This window comes from Musa acuminata, chromosome BXJ1-1, assembly GCF_036884655.1.
Source record: "Musa acuminata AAA Group cultivar baxijiao chromosome BXJ1-1, Cavendish_Baxijiao_AAA, whole genome shotgun sequence".
Taxonomy (NCBI): Eukaryota; Viridiplantae; Streptophyta; class Magnoliopsida; order Zingiberales; family Musaceae; genus Musa; species Musa acuminata.
Window position 1 is genome coordinate 3,279,212 of NC_088327.1, and position 25,873 is coordinate 3,305,084.

Sequence of the window (25,873 nt, forward strand, 5' to 3'; positions counted from 1 at the left end):
AACAGCTGAAACGAGAGCACTGGCAGCATGAACACCATTGCTTGTGGCGTTTTCGTTCAGGCTTCCATTAGATTTATAAGCACATCAATGAGCAAGCCGGCAACAAAACTCGTTGGAAGCTGAAGCTGTGATTGGTGTAGACCTTTCCGAAGACCCTATGAAGTCTACATCATGAGTCTTCCCCAGCATTACTAACTTAAAGCATATGCACGCCCTGCATTTGTATATGATCCCTGCCGAACCCTCACGCTCTCTTATACCAAACTTATGTATGATAGACTCAAATGCAAACAAGGTTGACTTCCATAGGCTGACAATCGAGCAAACAGGGATTGTTATTTGTTCAACATCAAGTAGTGCTATTTGTTCTATCCCAACAACAACAGGTAGTGCATTGATCTCATTTATTAGAACCAAAATGTTGGATAACATGTATGTATAAATGTGGTTTACTTCCATGCTATTGAATTTTGGAGTAAGAGATGCCAAATCTATTGATGTTAACATATGTTTTTAAATTCATTAATTAACTATAATTTTCTATTAAAACCATAGATGACAAACTTTTTCTTATTTTCAATTCTTTTATTTTATTGATAAATCCTGTGCATACTTTTTAAAAGTTTTATTATATGAAAAATATAACTACTAATATGGAATTAATGTCTTGGCCGATAACTCAACAAACGTAGGTGATAAATGATAGACCCATCGATAGTTCGAGACTATATATATAATGTGTGGTCGACACCTTAACACCACAAAGGTGGCAAGAGCGTTCGATGCACATTTGATAGCACAACACCATGTTGATGATAAGTGGTCGACATGCTGACAACATGAGGCCACGTATACAATACACGATTGACACCTCGATATTTTGACTAAGTTTGAATAATCAATGTGTATTCTGAATTTGGTGCATCATGACACTAAGACCTCAGTTAAACTTTTGAGCAACACATTGGTCAAGGATACCCTCAATGTAATATTACAATTTTGGCAGCTATAGAGTCAGTAAGAATTAGAATTTATGAATAAATAAATAAATATATATAACTTAAATTTTTTATAAAAAATAAAAGCAAAATTTATTATTTGAAATGATGTATATAATGCTCATGGATTCAAGTTTGAAACCTATTACTTGTACAATAATGCACTAATCAACTCGGATATCTCAACAAAAATTAAAAGAATTAATTATATAACTTACTCTAATAAGTATGTAAATAATTTAAGAGAATATGTTACTTATATAACATGTGAGATTTATAAGCGGTTTGGAAAAATTATAGATCATAGACTTGTATTTTACTCATAATTGTCACATTTTTTTAATTTTTTTCAAACAAAATTGGTCAACCCACTTCTATCTTTTTTTAAAAAAATCTCAATCACCCTCTTTTAAATAAAAAAGAAAGAATAAAAAATTGATACAATCAAATCAAATGGGCAATTGAGATTGAAACTGGAAGTGTGATGTATGGTTTTTTGAGGAACCTTCGCCACCCATATAAATAGGTCTTCAAATTATGCATACCAATGGACGTGAGGTTAACTTGGGATCAACCGTTGAATAGTCAACGACGAGGATAGCCACTTCAAATTAAATCTCTTAGTCTCTTTTACATCCACTTATCTCCAACATTCTTCTTGTTATTTATAAATTAGTATTTCATTAGCCATCTATTTTCACTACTTTGATTTCAACTATTACAAATAATCTTACCTTAAATAGGACCCTTAAATCAATGTCTAATCTAATCATAAAGCTTAAGTTAATATTCCAATACTTCCTTCAAACTCGAGTTTTACATAGAAAAAGAAATACAGATTACAATACTGAGAGTTACAATCCATTATACATTTATTTATCATTCCAGTAATAGAAGTAACATAAGTTACAAAACAAGCAACCAACAACAGTCTGTTCCGCTAGTTCGATTTGAACACAGAGAGAGAACATACTTTCTTTATCTGCTTCATCTTCCAGCTTTTACATCAAATCCCAATTTGTTCTCTAAACTGTGGTACCCGACAGAATCCAAGGTAGAGCTCATAGATGATTCACCAAGCAATGCTTCACATTCCTCGGGTGCATGGTGTGTTGAAGATACTTGTAGGAACCCTCCTAACATATGCAGTTTCTCAGTCACTTCTCTCATTGTAGGCCTTGCATCCCCGTTCATGTTCAAACATTCCTTTGCAAGCTCGGCAATTTCTTGGATGACATCCATGTTTTCTTTTCCCATGATTTGATCATCCAATATCTCTTCAAGTCGACTATCTTTCATTGCTTCAATGAAGCTTGAGGCAAGAGCTTTTCCTTGACTACTCCCATCATAATAAATTGCCTTTTTCCTTGTGATGAGCTCCACCAAAACAACTCCAAAGCTATAGACATCACTCTTTGCTGTCAATTGACGGACTAGCAAGAACTCTGGGTCCAAATAACCAAGAGTTCCTTGAATCATCGTTATGAATTGGGTTTCATCTATAGACATCATCCTCGATGCACCGAAATCCGATACCTTTGACACGTAGTTATGATCTAAAAGTATGTTGAGCGACTTCACATCTCCATGAATGATCGGAGGGGATGCCGATGAATGCAAGTAAGCAAGTGCTTCTGCAGATTCTCTGGCTATTCGTAGACGAGTAGTCAAGGGAATTAGTTTCCCATCGTTGCCATGGACGAAATTGAAGAGAGTTCCATTGGGGATGAACTCATAAACCAACATGGGAATTTCCACTTCCAAGCAACAACCCAAGAGCTTTACAATGTTTTTGTGATTGATCTGAGAAAGAATAATCATCTCCCATACGAATTCTTCACTTTGGTCCCCAGTGACCACCTTAGACCTCTTGATGGCCACTTCCCTACCATCATCTAGGTTTCCTTTGTAAACGGTGCCATGGCCTCCACGCCCAAGTTCTCGACTCTTATCGAAATTATCTGTTGCCTTCTCTAGATCCTCTTTGGTGTATATTTTGACAGTATCAATTTGCTTTGATCTGATTTCTTCGTATAACCTCAAGCCTCCATTTTGCTGAAAGAATTTATCTTTTTCTCTAAGAATCTTCTTTCTTTGAAATGCTAAGATTATGCAGAAGATGCAAGTAATGAACGAGACAAGCCCAACACAACTACCTGCACAAAGGGATGAGTTTCATGTTAATTATTTTGTAAACTCTTCCATAGATCAAATTACAAGTTTCCAAAATTAAAATTTGTTACCGACGAGGCCTATAAATGAAAAGTAATAGGATAAAAAAATCTCAAGCTTTGTTTAAGTAGAACGACTTATTCAAATAAAAACCCGAATAGGAATAGATATTTTTTTCTTCTGATTGAAGTCTTAATGGAAGGTTTAAGCTAATATGGAAGGAAAGATGAGAACTTGTACCTATAACAATCTTCGTTGATGTTGGAATTCCTTGATCTCGGACACATGGTTCCGATTTTGGGTCCTTGCTGCTGTGACCTTTTGGGCATGAGCAGCTGTAGTTGCCCGGTGTGTTGCTGCACGTTCCATGACATGTATACAGATTTGGTGAGCTGCACTCGTCGATATCTAAGGATTGTCAAAGAATCACAGGAGAAAAGTGTAAGACCATATACAACAATCGAAAACAGGAGAGTTGGGGGACAGATGCATGCTGACCTTTGCAGCCATCCTGGAGGTAAGGATTGCCTTGGAAACCTGTGGAGCAATTGCAGATATAGCCTTGTAAACTTGTGGAGTCGAAACATTTACTGTTGGTGCTGCGGCATCCATATGAAGAAAGGTTTCTCTTAGCCTCCTCGCAGGTCTGTTTGCCGGCTACCCAGTCCACCACGAGTGGGACGCCGTCCTTGTGCTTGTCTTCAAAGGTGTGGTTGCGGAGGTCAGACTTGTTGAAGAAGAACCAGTCCTGGTCGGCAATGAAGGCATAGGTGCAGGGGCTGTAGTCCTTGTAGGAAGAAATACTGATGAAATGGGAAAACTTGACCGTAAAATTGTCCAGCTTCTCCGGGATGGTGGTCTGGCAGCAGCCGGTGCCAGAGCACGATCCGCTTGCGATGCTTGCCCTTCCGAGGCAGAAGGAGACGCACCCGGTTCCCAATGTATTGTTGTCCCCGCCGAAGAGGACGCCAACGACGTTGCAGCCCAAGGTCGTGAACTTGTTGCTCGTGTTGGATACCCTAAACGGAAGGCCACGGAGGTTGACTGAAGGCCTTTGACCAGCCACCACGACGTCGTTACTGTTGAAACAATCCCAGCTAATGTAATTCAGCATGTGTGCTTGGCCCTGGAGCAAGGATATGTTCTGAACTGTAATGTTCCTCTCGCGGCCGCCCAAGAAAGCTCTGGGAGTCGCAGAGCCGTTAACGACTTCGCAAGTGACCTCGAAGCCTTCCCTGAAACACCCATCGCCGATGCCGAAGGGGTACGGGATGCTAGTATCGCCGCATGTCTCATTGCAAAGTGGTGACAACACATTCGGCGACGGCGGTGCCGATGCTGCTGCAGTCGTTGCTTGCAGCTGCATCAACAACAACAGCTGAAACGCGAACAGTGGCAGCGTGGATCCCATCGCTTATGCTTGCTTGAAATTAATGGTACCCTTCAGGCTTCTTTCAGATTTATAAGCCCACAGATGGGGAAGCGAGCTTAATTCCTTCCGAAATCGAGTGGCATAGAATAATTGCTTGATCCAATACTCGTTCTGCAGCCCGAGTGAAGACTCGTCAACGCGAAGCCAGCACACGGCATATACAAGATCCTTTTTCATAAATTCGACAAGACATGAAGCTCCAATTATTTGGTGCCAAAAGACAAAAGGAAGACTTGCCAAAGAGTCCGTCAACGGTTGATTAAGTCAACGACAAGGATAGAAGCCGGATGGGTACGGAAGAAAATTACCAGCGTCGATTGCAAAACGCAGGGTGTCAGAAGAATCACTTGGCAGACGAGACAAAGATTTTTGTGACTTGTGATATGTTGATTATAATATTTCTGTGAACCAAGTTTCCCTCCTAAAACGACACTTGAAAGCCATCTCATAAAACTATTTAGGAGACTCGGATCTGAATATTCTTTTGCTTTTTATAATTTCTAGAACAATAATCTATTAGAAATGTACAGTAATAACATTTTATGCGTTGTATATTTTTGTCTTTAATATTTTGCATGAGGATTAACAGAAAAGAAAAAGCTGTGGTATTACTAAAACATATTTAGTCTTTGAATTCAACCAATTAAACTCTTAATACACAGTATTATTATTATTAGCAAAAATACAAAGAAATATAAAATTATGGTTTTTGAGCATTTTTGTAACAGTACTTTCCTGCTATCTTTTTTTTCACGGGAGTCAACCTAAAATTGATTGCTGACTTTTCTACATGAAAAGTCACATCAGCAACATTGATTGCTGACTTTTCCTGCTTACTGCTCACTGACTGATATGGACGAGAGGTGGAATATTTAGCTACTCAAAGATGGCGACATGTTACTTGCACTGTGTTTTAATAATTAAGGCCAATAAAGTTTTTGATGATTATTAATTATACGAAATCTTATATATTATATTAATAATTTTTTAAAGAAAATTGTATTGCATTAAATGGTGTATAAGATGCTCACATGAATTGGAATCGAGATCCATCGATTGTGAAACAGTACAATAACCATTAAAATGTCTCGATAGATATATTGTATTAAGCAGTTAGTCAAATGCTTGGATATATTTAAATTCGATCGTTCGATGAAAATTACTTCCAAAGACAAACAAAAAAGAAGGGGAAGTGAATATAGGCCTCGAAAGATTAAAGAGAAAGACATTGAATTTATATAGTTCTTATCATCATCATCGTCATCTTACATTCTATATTGTCAATTTTAAAATGATCAAAAGTCAAGCAAGTCACCATCTCAAAGTTTATAATCGAAAAAAAAAAGAGAGCTAGAAGTAATCAAGTAATCAAGAGTAGAAGAAGATAATGTGTTATCTAGAGATCTTTTATATACTTTATTATTATGAAAAGTAATCATCAAATTTGATGAGACATTGATGATGACCTATCAAAGATCTTTTATATATCTCATTAGTACGAAAAGTAGTACGTCATCAAATTTGTTTTGTTGGAATACTGATGATGACCTATAAAAAGATCTCCTATAAATCTCGTTATCATGAGAAGGAGTCATCAAATTTATTGGAACATTGATGATGACGTATCGAAGGATCTCTTATATATCAATCGAATTTGTTGAGACACAAAAAATGATATATTTTCAATGTGAAAGTTCAAGAGAATATAGTGTAGGAGTGTGCAGTTAACTATTTTTCAAAGCAAAAAAAAATTTATTAGGTTGATAATATATTTTTAAAAAATAAAAATAAAATTTTGTTATATTAAATGACGCACAGGATGCTAGTTAAACCTGAGACTTATTATTGTATAATAATAAGTTAACGAATCAGATATTTTAATAGAGACTACACTACTCCACTCCATGTCCTCATTATTTATCTTCGTGACACATCAATAATTTTTATTTTTGGAATTTATTACGAATTCTCAGCTGCTACATAGCACAGTGTTAGAATCCATAATATTCTTAATTATCCAGAAGTAAACGGAGAATAAATAAGTTTCAAGAGAAGCACCAACCTAAACATTTATTTGATCCAGCTAATATGTCTTTTCAACAAAGGAAGTGATGCCATTTTACTCTAAAGTTCTTCATCTTCGAACTTCTATATCAAATCCTATTTTATTCTGTAAACTATGGTATCCTGTAGTGTATAAGGTGGGAACCGTTGATGATTCACCAAGCAATCTTTGGCACTCTTCAGGAACACGTTGCATCGAAGAACGTCGTCGGAGCCATCTTAGTATACGGAGCTTCTCAGCCACTTCTCTTATTGTGTGGGCTTTTATCTCCCCCACCACTCGAACACTTCTTTGCAAGCCCGACAATTTCTTGGAGGATATCCAAACTCTCCTCCCCTGTGATTTAATCATCCAAAATCACGTTTGAGTTTGTTATCTTTCATTGCTTCAACAAAGCTTGATGCAAGGCATTTTCTTTAACTACGTCAATCATAATAAAATCACCTTCTTCCTGGTAATAAGCTGCACTATTGACTATTCTGAAACTATAGACATCACTCTTTGTTGTTAATCGACAAACAAGCAAGTGCTCGGGGTCTAAGTAACCAAGAGCTTCATCAGTAGATAATAGTCTCGATGCACCGAAATCGAACACCATCGATACGTAATTGTGATACAGAAGTATGTTGAAGGATGGGGGGAGGGGAAGCCAATAAGTACAAGCAGGCAAGTGCTTCCGTAGATTCTTCAGTTATCCTTAGACGAGTAGTCAAAGAAATTAGTCTACTACGATCGGCATGGATAAAGTTAAAGAGGGTTTCATCGGGGATGAACCCATTAACTGACATGAAAATTTTCATCTCCAAGAAGCAAAGCAAGAGTCTTACCACGTTCTTACGATTGATATGAGAAAGAATGATCATCTCACTTATAACCTATGTTTTCTTGTATTTGATGTTTTGGTGTTCTGTTTAATTTCCCAAGCAAAATAGTAGAGGTAATATATATACATATAGTAATACATCATCGATGAACTCGAATATTGTATCAGTGCTGAATGAAGTATGTAAAATTGTTGGAAGAGTTAATGTTGGAGTTGCTCTGTCACACTTGGATTTTGGCATGGAAATGGACGAGGGAAAGTGTAACTCGTCGATTATACACACACGTGGACACTTTACGACCACGTCGGTGCCTCCCACACCGATAAGTCCGCCTAAAAGAGCTTCCACGTCGCCACACGAGTGATAGATACCTTGGAAACGCCTTACCATATTGATACTATCCACGTGCTGAAATAATAAGATGCAAATCCAACGTAATATGATGTAGAAATCATTTAGTTTATGTATTATTTGAATATTTTTTTTACTAATTTAGAGATATTTTACAGATCACATAAGTTGTCATGCGGTAACATCTATTCAAGGCAATAAATATAGAAAAAAAATGGGAAGAAATTAAATTCATTATTGATTAAAGATTTTAAAATTTTATCTGTACAATTATAATTTTTTATTAATCAATAATTGTAATTATCTCTACAAATATAAAATATTGAATTTTTTTTTAGAAAAAAATAGTCAAGAATATTATATTTTTCTAAAGAAAAAAATATTATATATATATATATATTTAATTTTATATAATTATATATATATATATATATATATATATATATATATATATATATATATATTCTGAACCTTTAAAAAGAATTAAAAATATTATAATAGATAATCAGAAACTGATATGTGTCAATGGTGCAAGATCATATTTGTTTTTCTTATGGAATGATTTCATGGTCCATATGAGAATATGGGATCTTCATCTTCATAATATTTTTCATTAGTTAAAACCATTTATCTTTTGATTATTATCATTCTCATCATTTTAGTCCTTCGTCATAAAAAAAAAAAATTTCCTACAATTGAGCTACCGACACTATGAATTACTAGCATAATCTTTTCTATTACTATATAAACTTAAAGAAAAAAGAACAAATATTACGAGAGATCTTGCCACCCGTGCTGTCTTTGACAATAGATTTGAGCCTCCTAGCGATTCGGGGCCCTCCGAAATCCGGATCCAAGCAACCTTGCCACCGTTGAGGAATGAAAGCTTCTTCTACAATTCCTAAATAATTTCGCCAAAATATGAGGCACTATTGTGATGCTTCCTACTAGGGTTTTGCCCTCACCCTAAGATAATTGGGGTTGAAGACGGTATGTGAAATCTATGGCTTTGCGCTCGCATTGGCTACATCATCCTTGTTGCCACCGAATTGCCGAGAGATCTCCCTCCGAGAGAGATACCCCTCTGAGTGAGATCGAGAGAACAAAAGAACATAAGTATTAAAAGAACTATAAAGAACTAGAACAACTAAACAAATTAATAAGAGAAAGCTTATAAAAAAACACGATTAGAGAATGAATAGTATGAATACACAAAACAATAATAATTTAATCAAGATGTCTTTTCATTTTAATTTTGTAAGCTTTGACATAAATTAGTTGTAGAACTAAAGAAATCCAAGGATTATTTTTCTGAGGGTAAGTGATGAAATGAGATTTAAACTCATAACCTCATCCAAAGTTTATCTGATAAGATAATTAGACTCTTAATTTATTTTAATTAAAATTAAACTAAGATAATTAGCTCCTTCTTAGATGTTGGAAGAAGTCTTCTTCTCTCCTTCGTTTTGAGAGAGATTGGGATACTATGAGCATCTTATTATCCAAGTCTGAATTCATTTTTACTGAATTCAAATATACTATGAGCATCTTATTATCCAAGTCTGAATTCAAATATATACACTTAATTTTTTTATAAAAATAGAAAACAAATTTCATGACATGAAATGATGCACATAATATTCACACATGGATCCAAGTCAGAAACCTATCACTTGTAGGATAATACACTAACCAAATAGGTGTATTTGAGTTTAAAATCTATCACTTGTATAATAATACACTAACCAACTTACAAATCTCAACAAAGATTAAAAGAATTAATTATATCACTTACTCTCATAAGTATGTAAATAATTTAAAAGAAGATGTTATTTATATAACATGTGAAATTTTTAAGGGACTCGGTAAAACTATATATCATACTCTTTTATTTTATTCTATCACATTTTTTTTAATTTTTTTTGAAAGAAATTGATCATCTCTCTTTTAAATAAAAAGAAAGAATAAAAATTCGATACAACGAAATCAAATGGGCAATTGAGATTGAAATCAGAAGCGAGATGTCTGATTTGTTGAGGGACCTTCGCCGCCCATATAAATAGGTCTTTAAATTATGCATACCAATGGACGAGGCGTTGACTTGGGATCAACTGTTGAATAGTGAACGACAAGGATAGCAACCACAATTAATGTGTATTTGGAACGAACGAAATATAGCAGCTCGTGGAGGGCTTTGGTCTTTCTTCCGGTTTGGATTTGTGTTCTTTCTTTTTGTCAAAAGGAATCATTTTGGATATGCATGGGATGTATGGAAGCTTCTTGTTGTTTTTTCGTCTTGATGCATACACATGCCTTTGAATTATTTGGCAGAGAGACTTAGGTTGACTTGCATCTAATTTTTGTTAAATATCACAACTTGTAATTTATCGTACCCTAAATCTCTTAGCCATTTTTACCTCTACCTAATCTCCTCCTCCCTTCTTCTTGTTATTTCTAAATTAGTATTTCATTAGCCATCTATTTTCACTACTTTGATTTCAACTACCACAAATAATCTTACCTTAAGTACGACTCTTAAATCAATGTCTAATCTAATCAGAAAGCTTAAGTTAATATTCCATTACTTCCTTCAAACTCGATTTTTACATAGAAAAAGAAATATAAATTACAATATTGAGAGTTACAGTCCATTATACTTTTATTTATCATGTCTGTGATAGAAGTAAAATAAGTTACAAAACAAGCAACCAAGAACAGTCTGTTGTTCTACTAGTTCGATTTGAACATAGAGAGAGAACCTTGTTTCTGTATCTTCTTCATCTTCCAGCTTTTACATCAAATCCCAATTTGTTCTCTAAACTGTGGTACCCGACAGAATCCAAGGTAGAGCTCATAGATGATTCACCAAGCAATGCTTCACATTCCTCGGGTGCATGGTGTGTTGAAGAGACCTGTAGGAACCCTCCTAACATATGCAGTTTCTCAGCCACTTCTCTCATTGTAGGCCTTTCATCCCCCTTCATGTTCAAACATTCCTTCGCAAGCTCGGCAATTTCTTGGATGACATCCATGTTTTCTTTTCCCACGATTTGATCATCCAATATCTCTTCAAGTCGGCTATCTTTCATTGCTTCAATGAAGCTTGAGGCAAGAGCTTTTCCTTGACTGCTCCCATCATAATAAATTGCCTTTTTCCTTGTGACGAGTTCCACCAAAACTACCCCAAAGCTATAGACATCACTCTTTGCCGTCAGTTGACGGACTAGCAAGTACTCTGGGTCCAAATAACCGAGAGTTCCCTGGACCATCGTTATGAATTGGGTTTCATCTATAGAAATCATCCTCGATGCACCGAAATCTGATACCTTTGGCATGTAGTTATGATCTAGAAGTATGTTGAGCGACTTCACATCTCCATGAATGATCGGTGGGGATGCCGATGAATGCAAGTAAGCGAGTGCTTCTGCAGATTCTCTGGCTATTCGTAGACGAATAGTCAAGGGAATTAGTTTCCCATCGATATCATGGATGAACTCGAAGAGGGTTCCATTGGGGATGAACTCATAAACCAACATGGGAATTTCTACTTCCAAGCAACAACCTAAGAGCCTTACAATGTTTTTGTGATTGATCTGAGAAAGAATAATCATCTCCCGTACAAATTCTTCACTTTGGTCGTCGGTGACTACCTTAGACCTCTTGATGGCCACTTCCCTACCATCGTCTAGGTTTCCTTTGTAAACGGTGCCATGGCCTCCTCGTCCAAGTTCTCGACTCTTATCGAAATTAACTGTTGCTTTCTCTATATCCTCTTTGGTATATATTTTGACAGTATCAATTTGCTTTGATCTAATTTCTTCATATAATCTCAAGCCTCCATTTTGATGGAAGAATTTATCTTTTTCTCTAAGAAGCTTCCTTCTTTGAAACGCTAAGATTATGCAGAAGATACAAGTGATGAACAAGACAATCCCAACACAACTGCCTGTACAAAGGGATGAGTTTCATGTCAATTATTTTGCAAACTCTTCCCGAGATCGAATTACGAGTTTCAGGTCAATTAATGAGGATTAAAAGGATAAGAAATTTCAAGCTTTTTTTAAGTAGGATGACTTAATCGAAATAAAAACTCGAATCCGAATAGATTATTTTTTTCTTCTGATTGAAGTTTTAAGAGAAGGTTTAAAGCTAATACGGAAGGAAGGATGAGAGAACTTGTACCTATAACAATCTTCGTTGATGTCGGAATTCCGTGATCTCGGACACATGGTTCCGATTTAGGGTCCTTGCTGCTTTGACCTTTTGGGCATGAGCAGCTGTAGTTGCCTGCTGTGTTGCTGCACTTTCCATGACATGGATACTGCGTTGGTAAGCTGCACTCGTCGATATCTAAGGATTGTCAAAGAATCACAAGGGAAAATTGTAAGACCACATACAACAATCGAAAACAGGAGAGTTGGGGGAGAGATGCATGCTGACCTTTGCAGCCATCCTGGAGGTAAGGATTGCCTTGGAAACCTGTGGAGCAATTGCAGATATAGCCTTGTAAACTTGGGGACTTGAAACATTCACTGTTGGTGCTGCGGCATGCATATGAAGGGTTTCTCTTGGCCTCCTCGCAGGTCTGGTTGCCGGCTACCCAGTCCATCACGAGTGGGACGCCGTCCTTGTACTTGTCTCGAAAGGTGTGGTTGCCGAGGTCAGACTTGTTGAAGGAGAACCAGTCCTGCTCGGCAATGAAGGCATAGGTGCAGGGGCTGTAGTCCTTGTAGGAAGAAATATTGATGAAATAGGCCAACCCGGTCGTGAAATTGTCCAGCTTCTCCGGGATGGTGGTCTGGCAGCAGCCGGTGCCAGAGCACGATCCGCTTGCGATGCTTGCCCCTTCGAGGCAGAAGGAGGCGCACCCGGTTCCTAATGTATAGTTGTCCCCGCCTTCGAGGATGCCAACGACGTTGCAGCCCATGGTCGTGAACCTGTTCTCGGTGCTGGATACCCAAAATGGTTTGTCGCCAAGGTCTAGAGAAGGTCTTTGACCGGGCACCCAGCCGTCGGTACTGTTGAAACAATCCCAGCTAATGTAATTCAGGATGCGTGCTTGGCCCTGGGGCAAGAATATCTCCTCCACTGTAATGTTCCCCTCGCGACCGCCCAAGAAAGCTCTGGGAGTCGCAGAGCCGTTACCGACATCGCAAGTGACCTCGAAGCCTTCCCTGAAACACCCATCGCCGATGCCGAAGGGGTACGGGATGCTAACACCGCCGCATGTATCATTGCAACCTGGTGACACCACGTTCGGCGACGGTGGTGCCGATGCTGCTGCTGCAGTCGTTGTTGCTTGGAGCAGCGTCAACAACAACAGCTTAAACGCGAACGGTGGCAGCGTGGATCCCATCGCTTATGCTTGCTTGAAATTAATGGTACCCTTCAGGCTTCCATCAGATTTATAAGCCCACAGATGGCGAAGCGAGCATAATTCCTCGTTCAGCTGTTGTTGCTTAGAATAATTGCTTGATCGAATACTCGTTCTGCAGCCCAAGTGAAGACTTGTCAAGGCGAAGCCATCACACGGCAAATACAAGAAGACCCTGTCGCTTGGAAAACTCGACAGTGACTGGTACAGATCCCGTCCAAGTCTTCTTTAAGATTCTTGAAGGTTGGAGCTATCAATTTCGTTCGACAGTCCTATCAATTTCGTTTGGTCTAATCAATTGACTAAAATATTTAAGCAGAAGTTAATAGTAATACATTACTCTTATAATTCAATCTTAATCTTGCCCACTTTCGATGTGGGACTAATAAGGGGTGTTACAATCACCCCCACTCAAAGGCTTGACGTCCTCGTCAAGCCCTAATATAACCCAAATTAGACTGCTCCACGTCGTGACAAGTCTCCCTTTCCTACTCGAGCCCTCTCATTATGCCCAAATGCTAGGTCAGCTCTGATTCCAAATATTATGACTTGAGCCTGATGAGCTAACTAGCCTATCAACTTCGTTTGGTCTAATCCACTGACCAAAATGCTTAAGCTGAAGTTGATAATAGTACACTCATCAGATCCTTATAAGCCAATCTTAATCTTGCCCACTTTCGATGTGAAACTAATCCGGCGTGTTACCCAAGCTGTGATCGGTATAGGAGGCCTCCTCGCAGTTTTGACTCTGGAATCCACACCCAACCGTAGACTTGCTCTCACTCTCTCTCTCTCTATCAATAGTTTTATCCCTGCTTAATGCTCGCTTATTGGCATGGTCGAGAGGTGGAATATTTGGCTACTCAAAGATGACGACATGCTATTTGTACTGTGTTTTAATAATTAAGGCCAATAAAGTTGATGAGTATTATTAATTATGTGAAACCCTACGTATTATATTATGAATTTGTTTAAAAACATTATTACATTAAAAGGAGTATAAGATGCTCACATGAATTCGTATCGAGATCCATCAATTGTGAAACCATACAGTAACCATTAGAATGTCTCGACAAATATATTATATTTAGTAGTTAGTCACATTCTTGGTTATAGTTTGGTTCAGTCGTCCAATGGAAACTACTCCGAAAGACAAAGAAAGAAGAAGAATGCGAAGTGAACATATGCCTCAAATGATTCAAGAGAAAGACGTTGAATTTATATAGTTCCGGTCATCATCATCTTACCTTCTTAGTTGCCAATTTTGAAATGATCAAAACTCAAACAAGTCACCATCTCAAAATCTGTAGTCAGAGAGAAAGCAAGAGAGAAGTAACCACGAATTTGATGAGGTCAAATTTGTTGAATAAGGAATTCAAAAAAATAAAAAAATAATAATAAAAAATTGAGTGATAGCTAAAAAGAAATAAATGTGAGCCTAGAACAAGTAAATGTATTATTTGAAGGAATTCTTATATATCTCGTTATCACGAAAAGTAGTCATCAAATTTGTCACGACGATGACCTATTTTAGATATGAGAGTTCACGAGAATATAGAATAGCGTATGAGTGTAGCCAACTACTTTTAAATGCGAAAGAAATATTATTATGATGATAATATATTTTTAAAAATAAAATATATTTTTATTATATTAAATGACATTTCACATGTGAATTTGAATCTTAGACTCATTATTGGATGTTCACATGTGAATTTGAACACATAGCCAACTACTTTTAAAAGCGAAAGAAATATTATTACGATGGTAACATATTTTTAAAAAATAAAATATACTTTTATTATATTAAATGACATTTCATATGTGAATTTAAATCATAGACTTATTATTGGATGTTCAATTGAGTGTTCATACTGCTCCATCCAATTTTTAGAGACGATAGCAATATGTTTCATACTGCTTGGAGCCATTCGTGTCCTCATTATTCACATCAATAATTTTTTATTTTAGAATTTATTACGAATGCTCTCAGCTGCTACATAGCATAGTGTTAGAATCCATAATATTCTTAATTATCAAGAAGCCAACGGAGAATAAATAAGTTACAGGAGAAGCACCAACTTCAACATTTTTTGATCCTGCTAATATTGTCTTTTCAACAAAGGAAGTGATGTCATTTTACTTGGAAGTTCTTCATCTTCCAACTTCTATATCAAATCCTATTTTGTTCTGTAAACTATGGTGTCCTGTAGTGTGTAAGGTGGGAACCGTTGATGATTCACCAAGTAGTCTTTCACACTCTTCAGGAACATGTTGCATCGAAGAGCGTTGTTGGAGCCCTCTTAGTGTATATGGAGCTTCTCGGCCAATTCTCTCATTGGAGGCCTTTTTATCTCCCTCAACATTCAACACTCCTTTGCAAGCTCGGCAATTACTTGGAGGATATCCATGCTCTCCTCCCCTGTGATTTGATCATCCAACACCTCTTCAAGCTTGTTATCTTTTAAAATTCACAGCTTGTGTTCAGCCAGTGGACAAGCTTCAAAATCGTGATTCTTTCAAGAAGATCAATGGAAGCCACAACATTACGAGGACAAAAAGAATAGAACTTCTGGATTCGAAACTGGTCCGGATTTGACTCTGGAATCATTTCAAAAATATGCAGATGACTTCAACGAGCAGCACTACTTTCACACAAATGCAGACTTTGATGTAATATCTGGTCAACAGGAACCATCAGTAGAGAATATTGACGGTGAATATTGGCGGATAGTAGAGAAGCCAACCGAGGAGATTGATTATAGTATTATTAGATGCATTTCGTACTTAGCATAAAATTGCAAAAATATCTGGACTTGTCTCTTCTTCCGATTCGAAGAACAACCAGACTTGCTTCACAATCTTGTAATAGATTTTTGCCTTATCTTTTGTCTCTGCATGAATGTATTCTTGGGAAGATGATGTTTTCTAGCTTATTTTCTTTCAGAAATTCAACTGGAAAGTATTCAGCATGTCTGATGTTTACCGGTGTGTTCAGAGGCCCAGAAGAGTTTGTTCTCACTTTCCCTCGAGCTTATCACGCTGGTTTTAATTGTGGATTCAATCGTGCAGAAGCTGTAAATATGGCTCCTTTTGATTGGTTACCTCATGGGCAGAATGCTGTGGAACTTTATCGTGAACAGGGACGAAAAATATCAACTGGAGCTGCAAGGGAAGCTGACTTGTTTTCAAGTCAGTCAGATTGTGATGATAAGACAACTTCCCATGCTCACACAAAGAAATCTTGATAAAAGCCAGTTCATCTATGGAAGAGGAGAACCAAAAGATAAAAGCCAGAAGGGACAAGCTGAGTTCAATTCTGAGGCTAACATTGATAGAGGCAATTCATCTACTGAAATCCAACCTTGTACACAAAGAAATCTTGATATATGTAACCATGAGCAGATGGGCCCTCAATTGGAAATGGTAGCGCAAAAGTAACTGCAATATTGAGGTTTTGGCATATGATATTGTGCTTTCTGGAAAGTTTGTTGTTGATGTTGGGAACAGGATTCTTGATTCATTTCAGCAAAGTTTCTGCTGGATTTGAAAGTTACTCGGGACATAAATTTTTTCTTGTTATTGTGTACTTTTGCTTTTTGTCTCATCATTCACCTGATATTTGTCTCATTATGCAGGATATAGAAGTCAAGTTAAATAGATTAGCATTTTAGATCCAACACAGATGTGTTACTGTGTATCTGAAATTTTGGATGTTGGGTTACTTGGACTTCTATTGACAGTGAGTAATTTTGTCTCTTTGTACCTATTTCACTGTTTATGTCAACCATGCATCCAGACATTGTACATGATGCTAGATTAAGAAGCATCATTGTAAGTTATTATCACAGTAAAAGCATGACACATTTTATCGGTAAGTTGATCTTAATAGTCCATTTGAATTTATTCCTTATCAACTAGTTCACGATTGAATTTATTCGATGTGTTTGGTGTGCCCATGAAACACAAGATTCTTCGCAATAGCAGACTTGTTATCATAGTAGATTTTAGTTAGTCCATCCTATTTTTGTTGGAGATCTTCTATTAGAATTCTTACGAGACAAATTATTCGACATGCTATACTTATAGTTGCAATATGCTCCGCCTCTCTTAATGTATCTAAGAACTTTGCTCGCTAAGACTATCCGTGCATGAATCTATATAGCAAACCAAATGCAAATATAATATCCTATCTTGAATGTGTAGATAAATAAAATCTCTAATTAAACTTGTATATTGTTGTTTTTTCAACTCTATCATTTAATATGGAGTATTCATTGGTTTATAAGTCATCATATAACATTGTTTTAACAAATCTTTAGTATATTTTATACTTACTTTGTGTTTTTTCTTTTTGCCAAAAAAAAAAAAAGGGAATCATTTTGGATATGCATGGGAAGTATGTAAGCCTGTTGTTGTTTTTGTCTTGATGCATACACATGACTTTAAATTATTTGGCAGAGAGACTTAGGTTGACTTGTATCTAATTTTTGTTAAATATCACATCTTATAATTTGTCGTACCCTAAATCTCTTAGCTTCTTTTACCTCTACCTTATCTCCTCCTCTCTTCTTCTTGTTATTTCTAAATTAGTATTTCATGACCCATCTATTTTCACTACTTTGATTTCAACTACCACAAATAATCTTATCTTAAATAGGACTCTTAAATCAATATCTAATCTAATCATAAAGCTTAAATTAACAATCCAATACTTCCTTCAAACTTGAGTTTTACATAGAAAGAGAAATACAGATTACAATACTGAGAGTTACAATCCATTATATATATATTTAGCATGCCTGTAATACAAGTAACAAAAGTTACAAAACAAGTAACCAAGAACAGTCTGTTATGCTAGTTCGATTTGAACATAGAGAGAGAACCTTGTTTCTTTATCTTCTTCATCTTCCAGCTTTTACATCAAATCTCAATTTGTTCTCTAAACTGTGGTACCCGACAGAATCCAAGGTAGAGCTCATAGATGATTCACCAAGCAATGCTTCACATTCCTCGGCTGCATGGTGTGTTGAAGAGACCTGTAGGAACCCTCCTAACATATGCAGTTTCTCAGCCACTTCTCTCATCGTAGGCCTTTCATCCCCATTCATGTTCAAACATTCCTTTGCAATCTCGGCAATTTCTTGGATGATGTCCATGTTTTCTTTCCCCGTGATTTGATCATCCAATATCTCTTCAAGTCGGCTATCTTTCATTGCTTCAATGAAGCTTGAGGCAAGACCTTTTCCTTGATTGCTCCCATCATAATAAATTGCCTTTTTCCTTGTGACGAGCTCCACCAAAACTACTCCAAAGCTATAGACATCACTCTTTGCTGTCAGTTGACGGACTAGCAAGTACTCTGGGTCCAAATAACCAAGAGTTCCTTGGACCATCGTTATGAATTGGGTTTCGTCTATAGACATCATCCTCGATGCACCAAAATCCGATACCTTTGGCACATAGTTATGATCTAGAAGTATGTTGAGCGACTTCACATCTCCATGAACGATCGGTGGGGATGCCGACGAATGCAAGTAAGCGAGTGCTTCTGCAGATTCTCTAGCTATTCGTAGACGAATAGTCAAGGGAATTAGTTTCCCATCATTATCATGGATGAACTCGAAGAGGGTTCCATTGGGGATGAACTCATAAACCAACATGGGAATTTCCACTTCCAAGCAACAACCCAAGAGCCTTACAATATTCTTGTGATTGATCTGAGAAAGAATAATCATCTCTCGTACGAATTCTTCACTTTGGTCTTCGGTGATTACCTTAGACCTCTTGATGGCCACTTCCTTGTCACCGTCTATGTTTCCTTTATAAACGGTGCCATGGCCTCCTCGTCCAAGTTCTCGACTCTTATCGAAATTATCTGTTGCCTTCTCTAGATCATCTTTAGTGTATATTTTGACAGTATCAATTTGCTTTGATCTGATTTCTTCGTATAACCTCAAGCCTCCATTTTGCTGGAAGAATTTATCTTTTTCTCCTAGAAGCTTCCTTCTTTGAAATGCTAAGATTATGCAGAAGATGCAAGTAATGAACGAGACAAGCCCAACACAACTGCCTGCACAAAGGGATGAGTTTCATATCAAATTATTTTGCTAACTCTTTCGGAGATCGAATTCCAAGTTTCCAAAATAGAAGATTGTTACTGACGAGGCCTATTAGTGAAGATCAAAAGGATAAGAAATTTCAAGCTTTTTTTTTAAGTAGGATGACTTAATCGAAATAAAAACTCGAATCCGAATAGATTATTTTTTTTCTTCTGATCGAAGTTTTAAGAGAAGGTTTAAGCTAATACGGAAGGAAGGATGAGAACTTGTACCTATAACAATCTTCGTTGATGTCGGAATTCGTTGCCGTGGGACACATGGTTCCGATTTAGGGTCCTTGCTGCTTTGACCTTTTGGGCATGAGCAGCTGTAGTTGCCTAATGTGTTGCTGCACTTTCCATAACATGGATACTGATTTGGTAAGCTGCACTCGTCGATATCTAAGGATTGTCAAAGAATCACAAGGATAAATTGTAAGACCATATACAACAATCGAAAACAGGAGAGTTGGGGGAGAGATGCATGCCGACCTTTGCATCCATCTCGGAGGTAAGGATTGCCTTGGAAACCTGTGGAGCAATTGCAGATATAGCCTGCTAAACTGGTGGAGTTGACGCATTTACTGTTGGTGCTGCGGCATGCATATGAAGAATGGTTTCTCTTAGCTTCCTCGCAGGTCTGGTTGCCGGCTACCCAGTCCAGCACGAGTGGGACGCCGTCCTTGTGCTTGTCGCGAAAGCTGTGGTTGCGGAGGTCGGACTTGTTGAAGGATAACCAGTCCTGCCCGGCAACGAAGGCATAGGCGCAGCGGCTGTCGTTCACGTGTGAAGAAACATTGACGAAATAGACAAACCTCGTCGTAAAATACTCCAGCTCCTCCGGGATGGTGGTCTCGCAGCAGCCGGTGCCATGGCACGATCCGCTTGCGATGTTTGCCTCGTCGAAGCAAAAGGAGGCACACCCAGCTCCGTATGTATTGTTTTCCAAGCCTAAGAGGATGCCAACGACGTTGCAGCCCAGGGTCGTGAACTTGTTGCTCGTGTTCGATACCCTAAACGTAAAGCCACTGAGGTTGAATGAAAATATTTGATGACCCACCACGCCGCCGGTACTGTTGAAACAAACCCAGGCGATCTTATTCAGCATGCTTGCTTGGCCCTGGGGCAAGGATATGCTCTGAACTGTAATGTTCCTCTCCCTGCCGCCCAAGAAAGCTCTGGGAATCGCGTTAACGACTTCGCAAGTGACCTCGAAGCCTTCCCTGAAACACCCATCGCCGATGCCGAAGGGGTACGGGATGCTAACACCGCCGCATGTCTCTTTGCAACCTGGTGACAACACGTTCGGCGACGGTGGTGCCGGTGCTGCTGCAGTCGTTGTTGCTTGGAGCAGCGTCAACAACAACAGCTGAAACGCGAACGGTGGCAGCGTGGATCCCATTGCTTATGCTTGCTTGAAATTAATGGTACCCTTCAGGCTTCCATCAGATTTATAGGCCAACAGATGGCGAAGCGAGCTTAATTCCTTCCGAAATCGAGTGACATGGAATAATTCCTCGATCAAACACTCGTTCTGAAGCCCAAGTGACAGCTTGCGAAGGCAAAGCCAGGATGCGACAAATGCGAGAAGACCTTGACGCGTGGAAATTACGAAGCCTGAAGGCTATTGCCGTGACTGGTACAGGAGGCCTCATCAAAGATTCACTCTGGAGTCCACCTCGGGCGAAGACTATCTTGCAGCATACAAACAATTAAAACGCGAAGAGCAATGATGGATATAGAAATACAATCTCAAACGCCGGCAACCATCAGTCAGAGATGAATAATTGGTGCGTGTGCTCCTCAAACGCCAACCATCAGTCAAAGGATTTCGTACGTAATAGTATTTCGTTGTTCTTGAAAAGAACAAAAAGAAAATTGCCAGCTTTCATTGCAAAAGTCCTTCTGCCTGTTTGGGTTTTTGTGTGCCTTTCTTTCTACGCATGCATGCTGTGGCGTCAGCATCATTTGGCAGATGAGATTTAGATTTTTTGTGGCCTTTCAATCCACAATTGTGATAGGTTAATTGCAAAGTTATCCCAAAAAAGACACTTCATAAGGTCAGGAAAGCCATCTCATAAAATAATTTAGGAGACTCGCATCTGAATTCTTTTGCCTTTATAATTTCTAAACCTACAATCTATCATAATATTTTATGTGTTATATATTTATGCCACTTTTTATATATATCTTTAACACAAAAGCTACAGTATGACTTAAACATACGTAGCCTTTGAAACCAATCAAGCTCTTAATGTACAGTATTTTTCCTGTAGCTATTACTTTAGCTAAAAAAATTCTAATTGAAAAGAACATTCATATAAAATTTACCTAATCGACCTCTATTAAAAAGACGAAGAGATTAAGTATTATGAGTTGGAGGTTGCTTCTTACAAAAGCATTATGAGTTGATTAGAAGTAGGAGTCTTGATTAAATAGGAGTATTATTATGAGTTGGGGTTTATAAATTCTATAAATAATCATGTAATCATCCTCTTTTAATAAAAAAATATATAAATCTTTTTAGCAGTATTTTTTAAGCAGCAATTTGGAGGAAGAAACCCCTATAGAGTTCGTCGATTCCCTAAAGAGATCAACCCCAAGCTTAGAATCTGTATGGGTTCTATCAGCAGCTCATCTTACTACTGTGCAAAATAAATATAAGAGATTTACACATTGTATCTAATATTATTCATTATGGATTATGACGATACGATATCAATTAAGCAACATATTTGATAGCTTATGAATTTAGTTACCATCTATTTTCACTACTTTGATTTCAACTACCACAAATAATCTTACCTTAAGTAGGACTCTTAAATCAATGTCTAATCTAATCATAAAGCTTAAGTTAATATTCCAATACTTCCTTCAAACCGGAGTTTTACATAGAAAAAGAAATATAAATTACAATAGTGAGAGTTACAATCTATTATACTTTTATTTATCATGTTTGTAATAGAAGTAACATAAGTTACAAAACAAGCAATCAAGAACAGTCTGTTCTGCTAGTTCGATTTGAACATAAAGAGAGAACCTTGTTTCTTTATCTTCTTCATCTTCTAGCTTTTACATTAAAATTTGTTCTCTGCGGTACATGGTAGAGGTCATGGATGATTCACCAAGCAATGCTTCACATTCCTCGGCTGCATGGTGTGTTGACATGTGCAGTTTCTCAGCCACTTCTCTCATTGTAGGCCTTTCATCCCCCTTAATGTTCAAACATTCGTTTGCAAGCTCGGCAATTTCTTGAATGACATCCATGTTTTCTCTCCCCATGATTTGATCATCCAATATCTCTTCAAGTCGGCTATCTGTCATTGCTTCAATGAAGCTCCAGGCAAGACCTTTTCCTTGACGACTCCCATCATAATAAATTGCCTTTTTCCTTGTGATGAGCTCTACCAAAATTACTCCAAAGCTATAGACATCACTCTTTGTTGTCAATTTACGGACTAGCAAGTACTCTGGGTCCAAATAACCAAGAGTTCCTTGAATCATCGTTATGAATTGGGTTTTGTCTACGGTCATCATCCTCGATGCACCGAAATCCGATATCTTTGGCACGTAGTTATGATCTAAAAGTATGTTGAGTAACTTCACATCTCCATGAACGATCGGAGGGGATGCCGATGAATGCAAGTAAGCGAGTGCTTCTGCGGATTCTCTGGCTATTCGTAGACGAGTAGTCAAGGGAATTAGTTTCCCGTCGTTGCCATGGATGAAGTTGAAGAGAGTTCCATTGGGGATGAACTCATATACCAACATGGGAATTTCTACTTCCAAGCAACAACCCAAGAGCCTTACAATGTTCTTGTGATTGATCTGAGAAAGAATAATCATCTCTCGTACGAATTCTTCACTTTGGTCCTCGGTGACTACCTTAGACCTCTTGATGGCCACTTCCCTGCCATCGTCTAGGTTTCCTTTATAAACGGTGCCGTGGCCTCCTCGCCCAAGTTCTCGACTTTTATCGAATTTATTTGTTGCCTTCTCTAGATCCTCTTTGGTGTATATTTTGACAGTATCAATTTGTTTTGATCTGATTTCTTCGTATAATATCAAGCCTCCATTTTGTTGGAAGAATTTATCTTTTTCTCTGCGAAGCTTCCTTCTTTGAAATGCAAAGATTATGCAGAAGATACAAGTAATGAACAAGACAAGCCCAACACAACTGCCTGCACATAGGGATGAGTTTTATGTCAATTATTTTGGAAACTCTTTCGGAGATCCGAATTACAAGTTTCCAAAATTGAAGATTGGTACCGACGAGGCCTATTAATGAAAATTAACATGATAAAGAAATTTCAAGCTTTTCTAAAGTAGAACGACGTATTCAAAATAAAAACTCGAGATTATTTTTTCTTCTGATTGAAGTTTTAAGAGAAGGTTTAAACTTATATGGACGGAAGGATGAGAACTTGCACCTATAACTATCTTCGTTGATGTCAGAATTCCTTGAGCTGGAACAGGAATTCCTTGAGCTGGGACAGGAATTCCTTGATCTGGGACAGGAATTCCTTGATCTCGGACACAAGGTTCCGATTTAGGGTCCTTGCTGCTGTGACCTTTTGTGCATGAGCAGCTGTAGTTGCCTGCTGTGTTGCTGCACGTTCCATGACATGTATACAGATTTGGCGAGCTGCACTCGTCGATATCTAAGGATTGTCAAAGAATCACAAGGGAAAATTGTAAGACCATATGCAACAATCGAAACCAGGAGAGTTGGGGGAGAGATGCATGCTGACCTTTGCATCCATCTTGGAGGTAAGGATTGCCTTGGAAACCTGTGGAGCAATTGCAGATATAGCCGTGTAAACTGGTGGAGTCGAAACATTTACTGTTGATGCTGCGGCAAGCATATGAAGAAAGGTTTCTCTTAGCTTTCTCGCAGGTCTGGTCGCCGGCTACCCAGTCCAGCACGAGTGGGACGACGTGATTGTGCTTGTCTCCAAAGTTGCGGTTGCGGAGGTCGGACTTGTCGAAGGATAACCAGTCCTGCTCGGCAATGAAGGCATAGGCGCAGGGGCTGTAGGTCTTGTAGGAAGAAAGATTGACGAAATGGGCAAGCCCGACCGTAATATTGTCCAGCTGCTTCGGGATGGTTGTCTCGCAGCAGCCGGTGCCACGGCACGATCCGCTTTCGATGCTTGGCTCTTCGGAGCAGAAGGAGGCGCAGCCGGTTCCGAATGTATAGTCGTCCCCGTCTAAGAGGATGCCAATGACGTTGCAGCCCATGGTCGTGAACTTGTTCCTCGTGCTGGATACCCTAAACAGAAGGCCACTGAGGTCGAGATTAGATGCATTTAAATCCACCACGTCGCCGGTACTGTTGAAGCAAACCCAGGAGACGTAATTCAGCATGTGTGCTTGGCCCTGGAGCAAGGATATGTTCTGAACTGTAATGTTCCTCTCGCGGCCGCCCAAGAAAGCTCTGGGAGTCGCAGAGCCGTTAACGACTTCGCAAGTGACCTCGAAGCCTTCCCTGAAACACCCATCGCCGATGCCGAAGGGGTACGGGATGCTAGTATCGCCGCATGTCTCATTGCAAAGTGGTGACAACACATTCGGCGACGGCGGTGCCGATGCTGCTGCAGTCGTTGCTTGCAGCTGCATCAACAACAACAGCTGAAACGCGAACAGTGGCAGCGTGGATCCCATCGCTTATGCTTGCTTGAAATTAATGGTACCCTTCAGGCTTCTTTCAGATTTATAAGCCCACAGATGGGGAAGCGAGCTTAATTCCTTCCGAAATCGAGTGGCATAGAATAATTGCTTGATCCAATACTCGTTCTGCAGCCCGAGTGAAGACTCGTCAAGGCGAAGCCAGCACACGGCAAATGCGAGAAGACCTTGACGCGTGCAAATTACGAAGCCTGAAGGCTATTGCCGTGATTGGTAGAGGAGGCCTCATCAAAGAAGCACCCTGGAATCCACCCCAGGCGAAGACTAGAACAATTAAAACGCGAAGACCAATGATGGATATAGAAATATAATCTCAAACGCCAACCATCAGTCAAAGGATTTCGTAAATAATAGTTTTTAGTTGTTCTTGCTAAGAACAAAAAAAATGTTGTTCTTATAAATAATAGTATTTAATTGATGCACGTGTTCCTCGATTCTCCGGACCTACTCAGAACACTTTGACTTTGACTTAGCGTCAACTAAGTCAAAGATACGATGGCGTCACACTATTTTGACAGATGAGACTTAGATTTTTTGTGACCTTTAAATCCATAATTTTGATATGTTAATTATAATATTTCTGTGAACAAAATTATCCCAAAAAAGATATGTCACTAAATCCATCTCATAAAATAATTTAGGAGACTCCGATCTGAATTCTTTTACCTTTATAATTTCTAAACATATAATCTATCATAATATTTTCTGTGTTATATATTTATGCCACTTTTTGTATATATCTTTAATATTTTGCATGATGATTAGCAGAAAAGAAAAACTGTGGTATGACTTAAACATATGTAGCCTTTGAAATTAATTTTACCTTGTAACAAATAAATCGATTAAATTAGGAGTTGAAGAATATTTAG

At 38.3% G+C, this 25,873-nt stretch overlaps 4 protein-coding genes across 4 annotated transcripts; all 4 read right to left on the minus strand.

Moving 5' to 3' along the window:
* Positions 1-1,764: 1,764 nt before the first annotated feature.
* Positions 1,765-4,646, minus strand: LOC135609453 (putative wall-associated receptor kinase-like 16). The gene is made up of 3 exons (XM_065102776.1): positions 3,669-4,646; positions 3,411-3,578; positions 1,765-3,154 (listed from the first exon to the last, which is right to left on the minus strand). The coding sequence occupies exons 1-3, from the start codon at positions 4,579-4,581 to the stop codon at positions 1,986-1,988; spliced, it is 2,250 nt and encodes a 749-aa protein (XP_064958848.1). The 5' UTR covers positions 4,582-4,646; the 3' UTR covers positions 1,765-1,985.
* Positions 4,647-10,494: 5,848 nt separating this feature from the next.
* Positions 10,495-13,384, minus strand: LOC135609498 (putative wall-associated receptor kinase-like 16). The gene is made up of 3 exons (XM_065102860.1): positions 12,283-13,384; positions 12,025-12,192; positions 10,495-11,788 (listed from the first exon to the last, which is right to left on the minus strand). The coding sequence occupies exons 1-3, from the start codon at positions 13,196-13,198 to the stop codon at positions 10,620-10,622; spliced, it is 2,253 nt and encodes a 750-aa protein (XP_064958932.1). The 5' UTR covers positions 13,199-13,384; the 3' UTR covers positions 10,495-10,619.
* Positions 13,385-17,908: 4,524 nt separating this feature from the next.
* LOC135609545 (putative wall-associated receptor kinase-like 16) lies at positions 17,909-20,855 on the minus strand. Its single transcript, XM_065102948.1, has 3 exons — positions 19,809-20,855; positions 19,551-19,718; positions 17,909-19,289 (listed from the first exon to the last, which is right to left on the minus strand). Exons 1-3 carry the CDS (start codon positions 20,716-20,718, stop codon positions 18,121-18,123), a joined length of 2,247 nt encoding a protein of 748 aa, XP_064959020.1. The 5' UTR covers positions 20,719-20,855; the 3' UTR covers positions 17,909-18,120.
* A 1,386-nt stretch (positions 20,856-22,241) lies between these two features.
* Positions 22,242-25,141, minus strand: LOC135679948 (wall-associated receptor kinase 5-like). Its single transcript, XM_065193932.1, has 3 exons — positions 24,068-25,141; positions 23,747-23,977; positions 22,242-23,497 (listed from the first exon to the last, which is right to left on the minus strand). Exons 1-3 carry the CDS (start codon positions 24,978-24,980, stop codon positions 22,389-22,391), a joined length of 2,253 nt encoding a protein of 750 aa, XP_065050004.1. The 5' UTR covers positions 24,981-25,141; the 3' UTR covers positions 22,242-22,388.
* Between the last annotated feature and the right edge of the window lie 732 nt (positions 25,142-25,873).

Coding starts and splice junctions, on each gene's coding strand:
- LOC135679948 (XM_065193932.1), bottom strand. CDS start 24,980: ATGGGATCCACGCTGCCACTGTTCGCGTTTCAGCTGTTGTTGTTGATG. Junction 23,978..24,067: donor CCTCCAAGATGGATGCAAAG/GTCAGCATGCAT, acceptor GACAATCCTTAG/ATATCGACGAGTGCAGCTCG. Junction 23,498..23,746: donor ATCAACGAAGATAGTTATAG/GTGCAAGTTCTC, acceptor CCCTATGTGCAG/GCAGTTGTGTTGGGCTTGTC.
- LOC135609498 (XM_065102860.1), bottom strand. CDS start 13,198: ATGGGATCCACGCTGCCACCGTTCGCGTTTAAGCTGTTGTTGTTGACG. Junction 12,193..12,282: donor CCTCCAGGATGGCTGCAAAG/GTCAGCATGCAT, acceptor GACAATCCTTAG/ATATCGACGAGTGCAGCTTA. Junction 11,789..12,024: donor ATCAACGAAGATTGTTATAG/GTACAAGTTCTC, acceptor CCCTTTGTACAG/GCAGTTGTGTTGGGATTGTC.
- LOC135609453 (XM_065102776.1), bottom strand. CDS start 4,581: ATGGGATCCACGCTGCCACTGTTCGCGTTTCAGCTGTTGTTGTTGATG. Junction 3,579..3,668: donor CCTCCAGGATGGCTGCAAAG/GTCAGCATGCAT, acceptor GACAATCCTTAG/ATATCGACGAGTGCAGCTCA. Junction 3,155..3,410: donor ATCAACGAAGATTGTTATAG/GTACAAGTTCTC, acceptor CCCTTTGTGCAG/GTAGTTGTGTTGGGCTTGTC.
- LOC135609545 (XM_065102948.1), bottom strand. CDS start 20,718: ATGGGATCCACGCTGCCACCGTTCGCGTTTCAGCTGTTGTTGTTGACG. Junction 19,719..19,808: donor CCTCCGAGATGGATGCAAAG/GTCGGCATGCAT, acceptor GACAATCCTTAG/ATATCGACGAGTGCAGCTTA. Junction 19,290..19,550: donor ATCAACGAAGATTGTTATAG/GTACAAGTTCTC, acceptor CCCTTTGTGCAG/GCAGTTGTGTTGGGCTTGTC.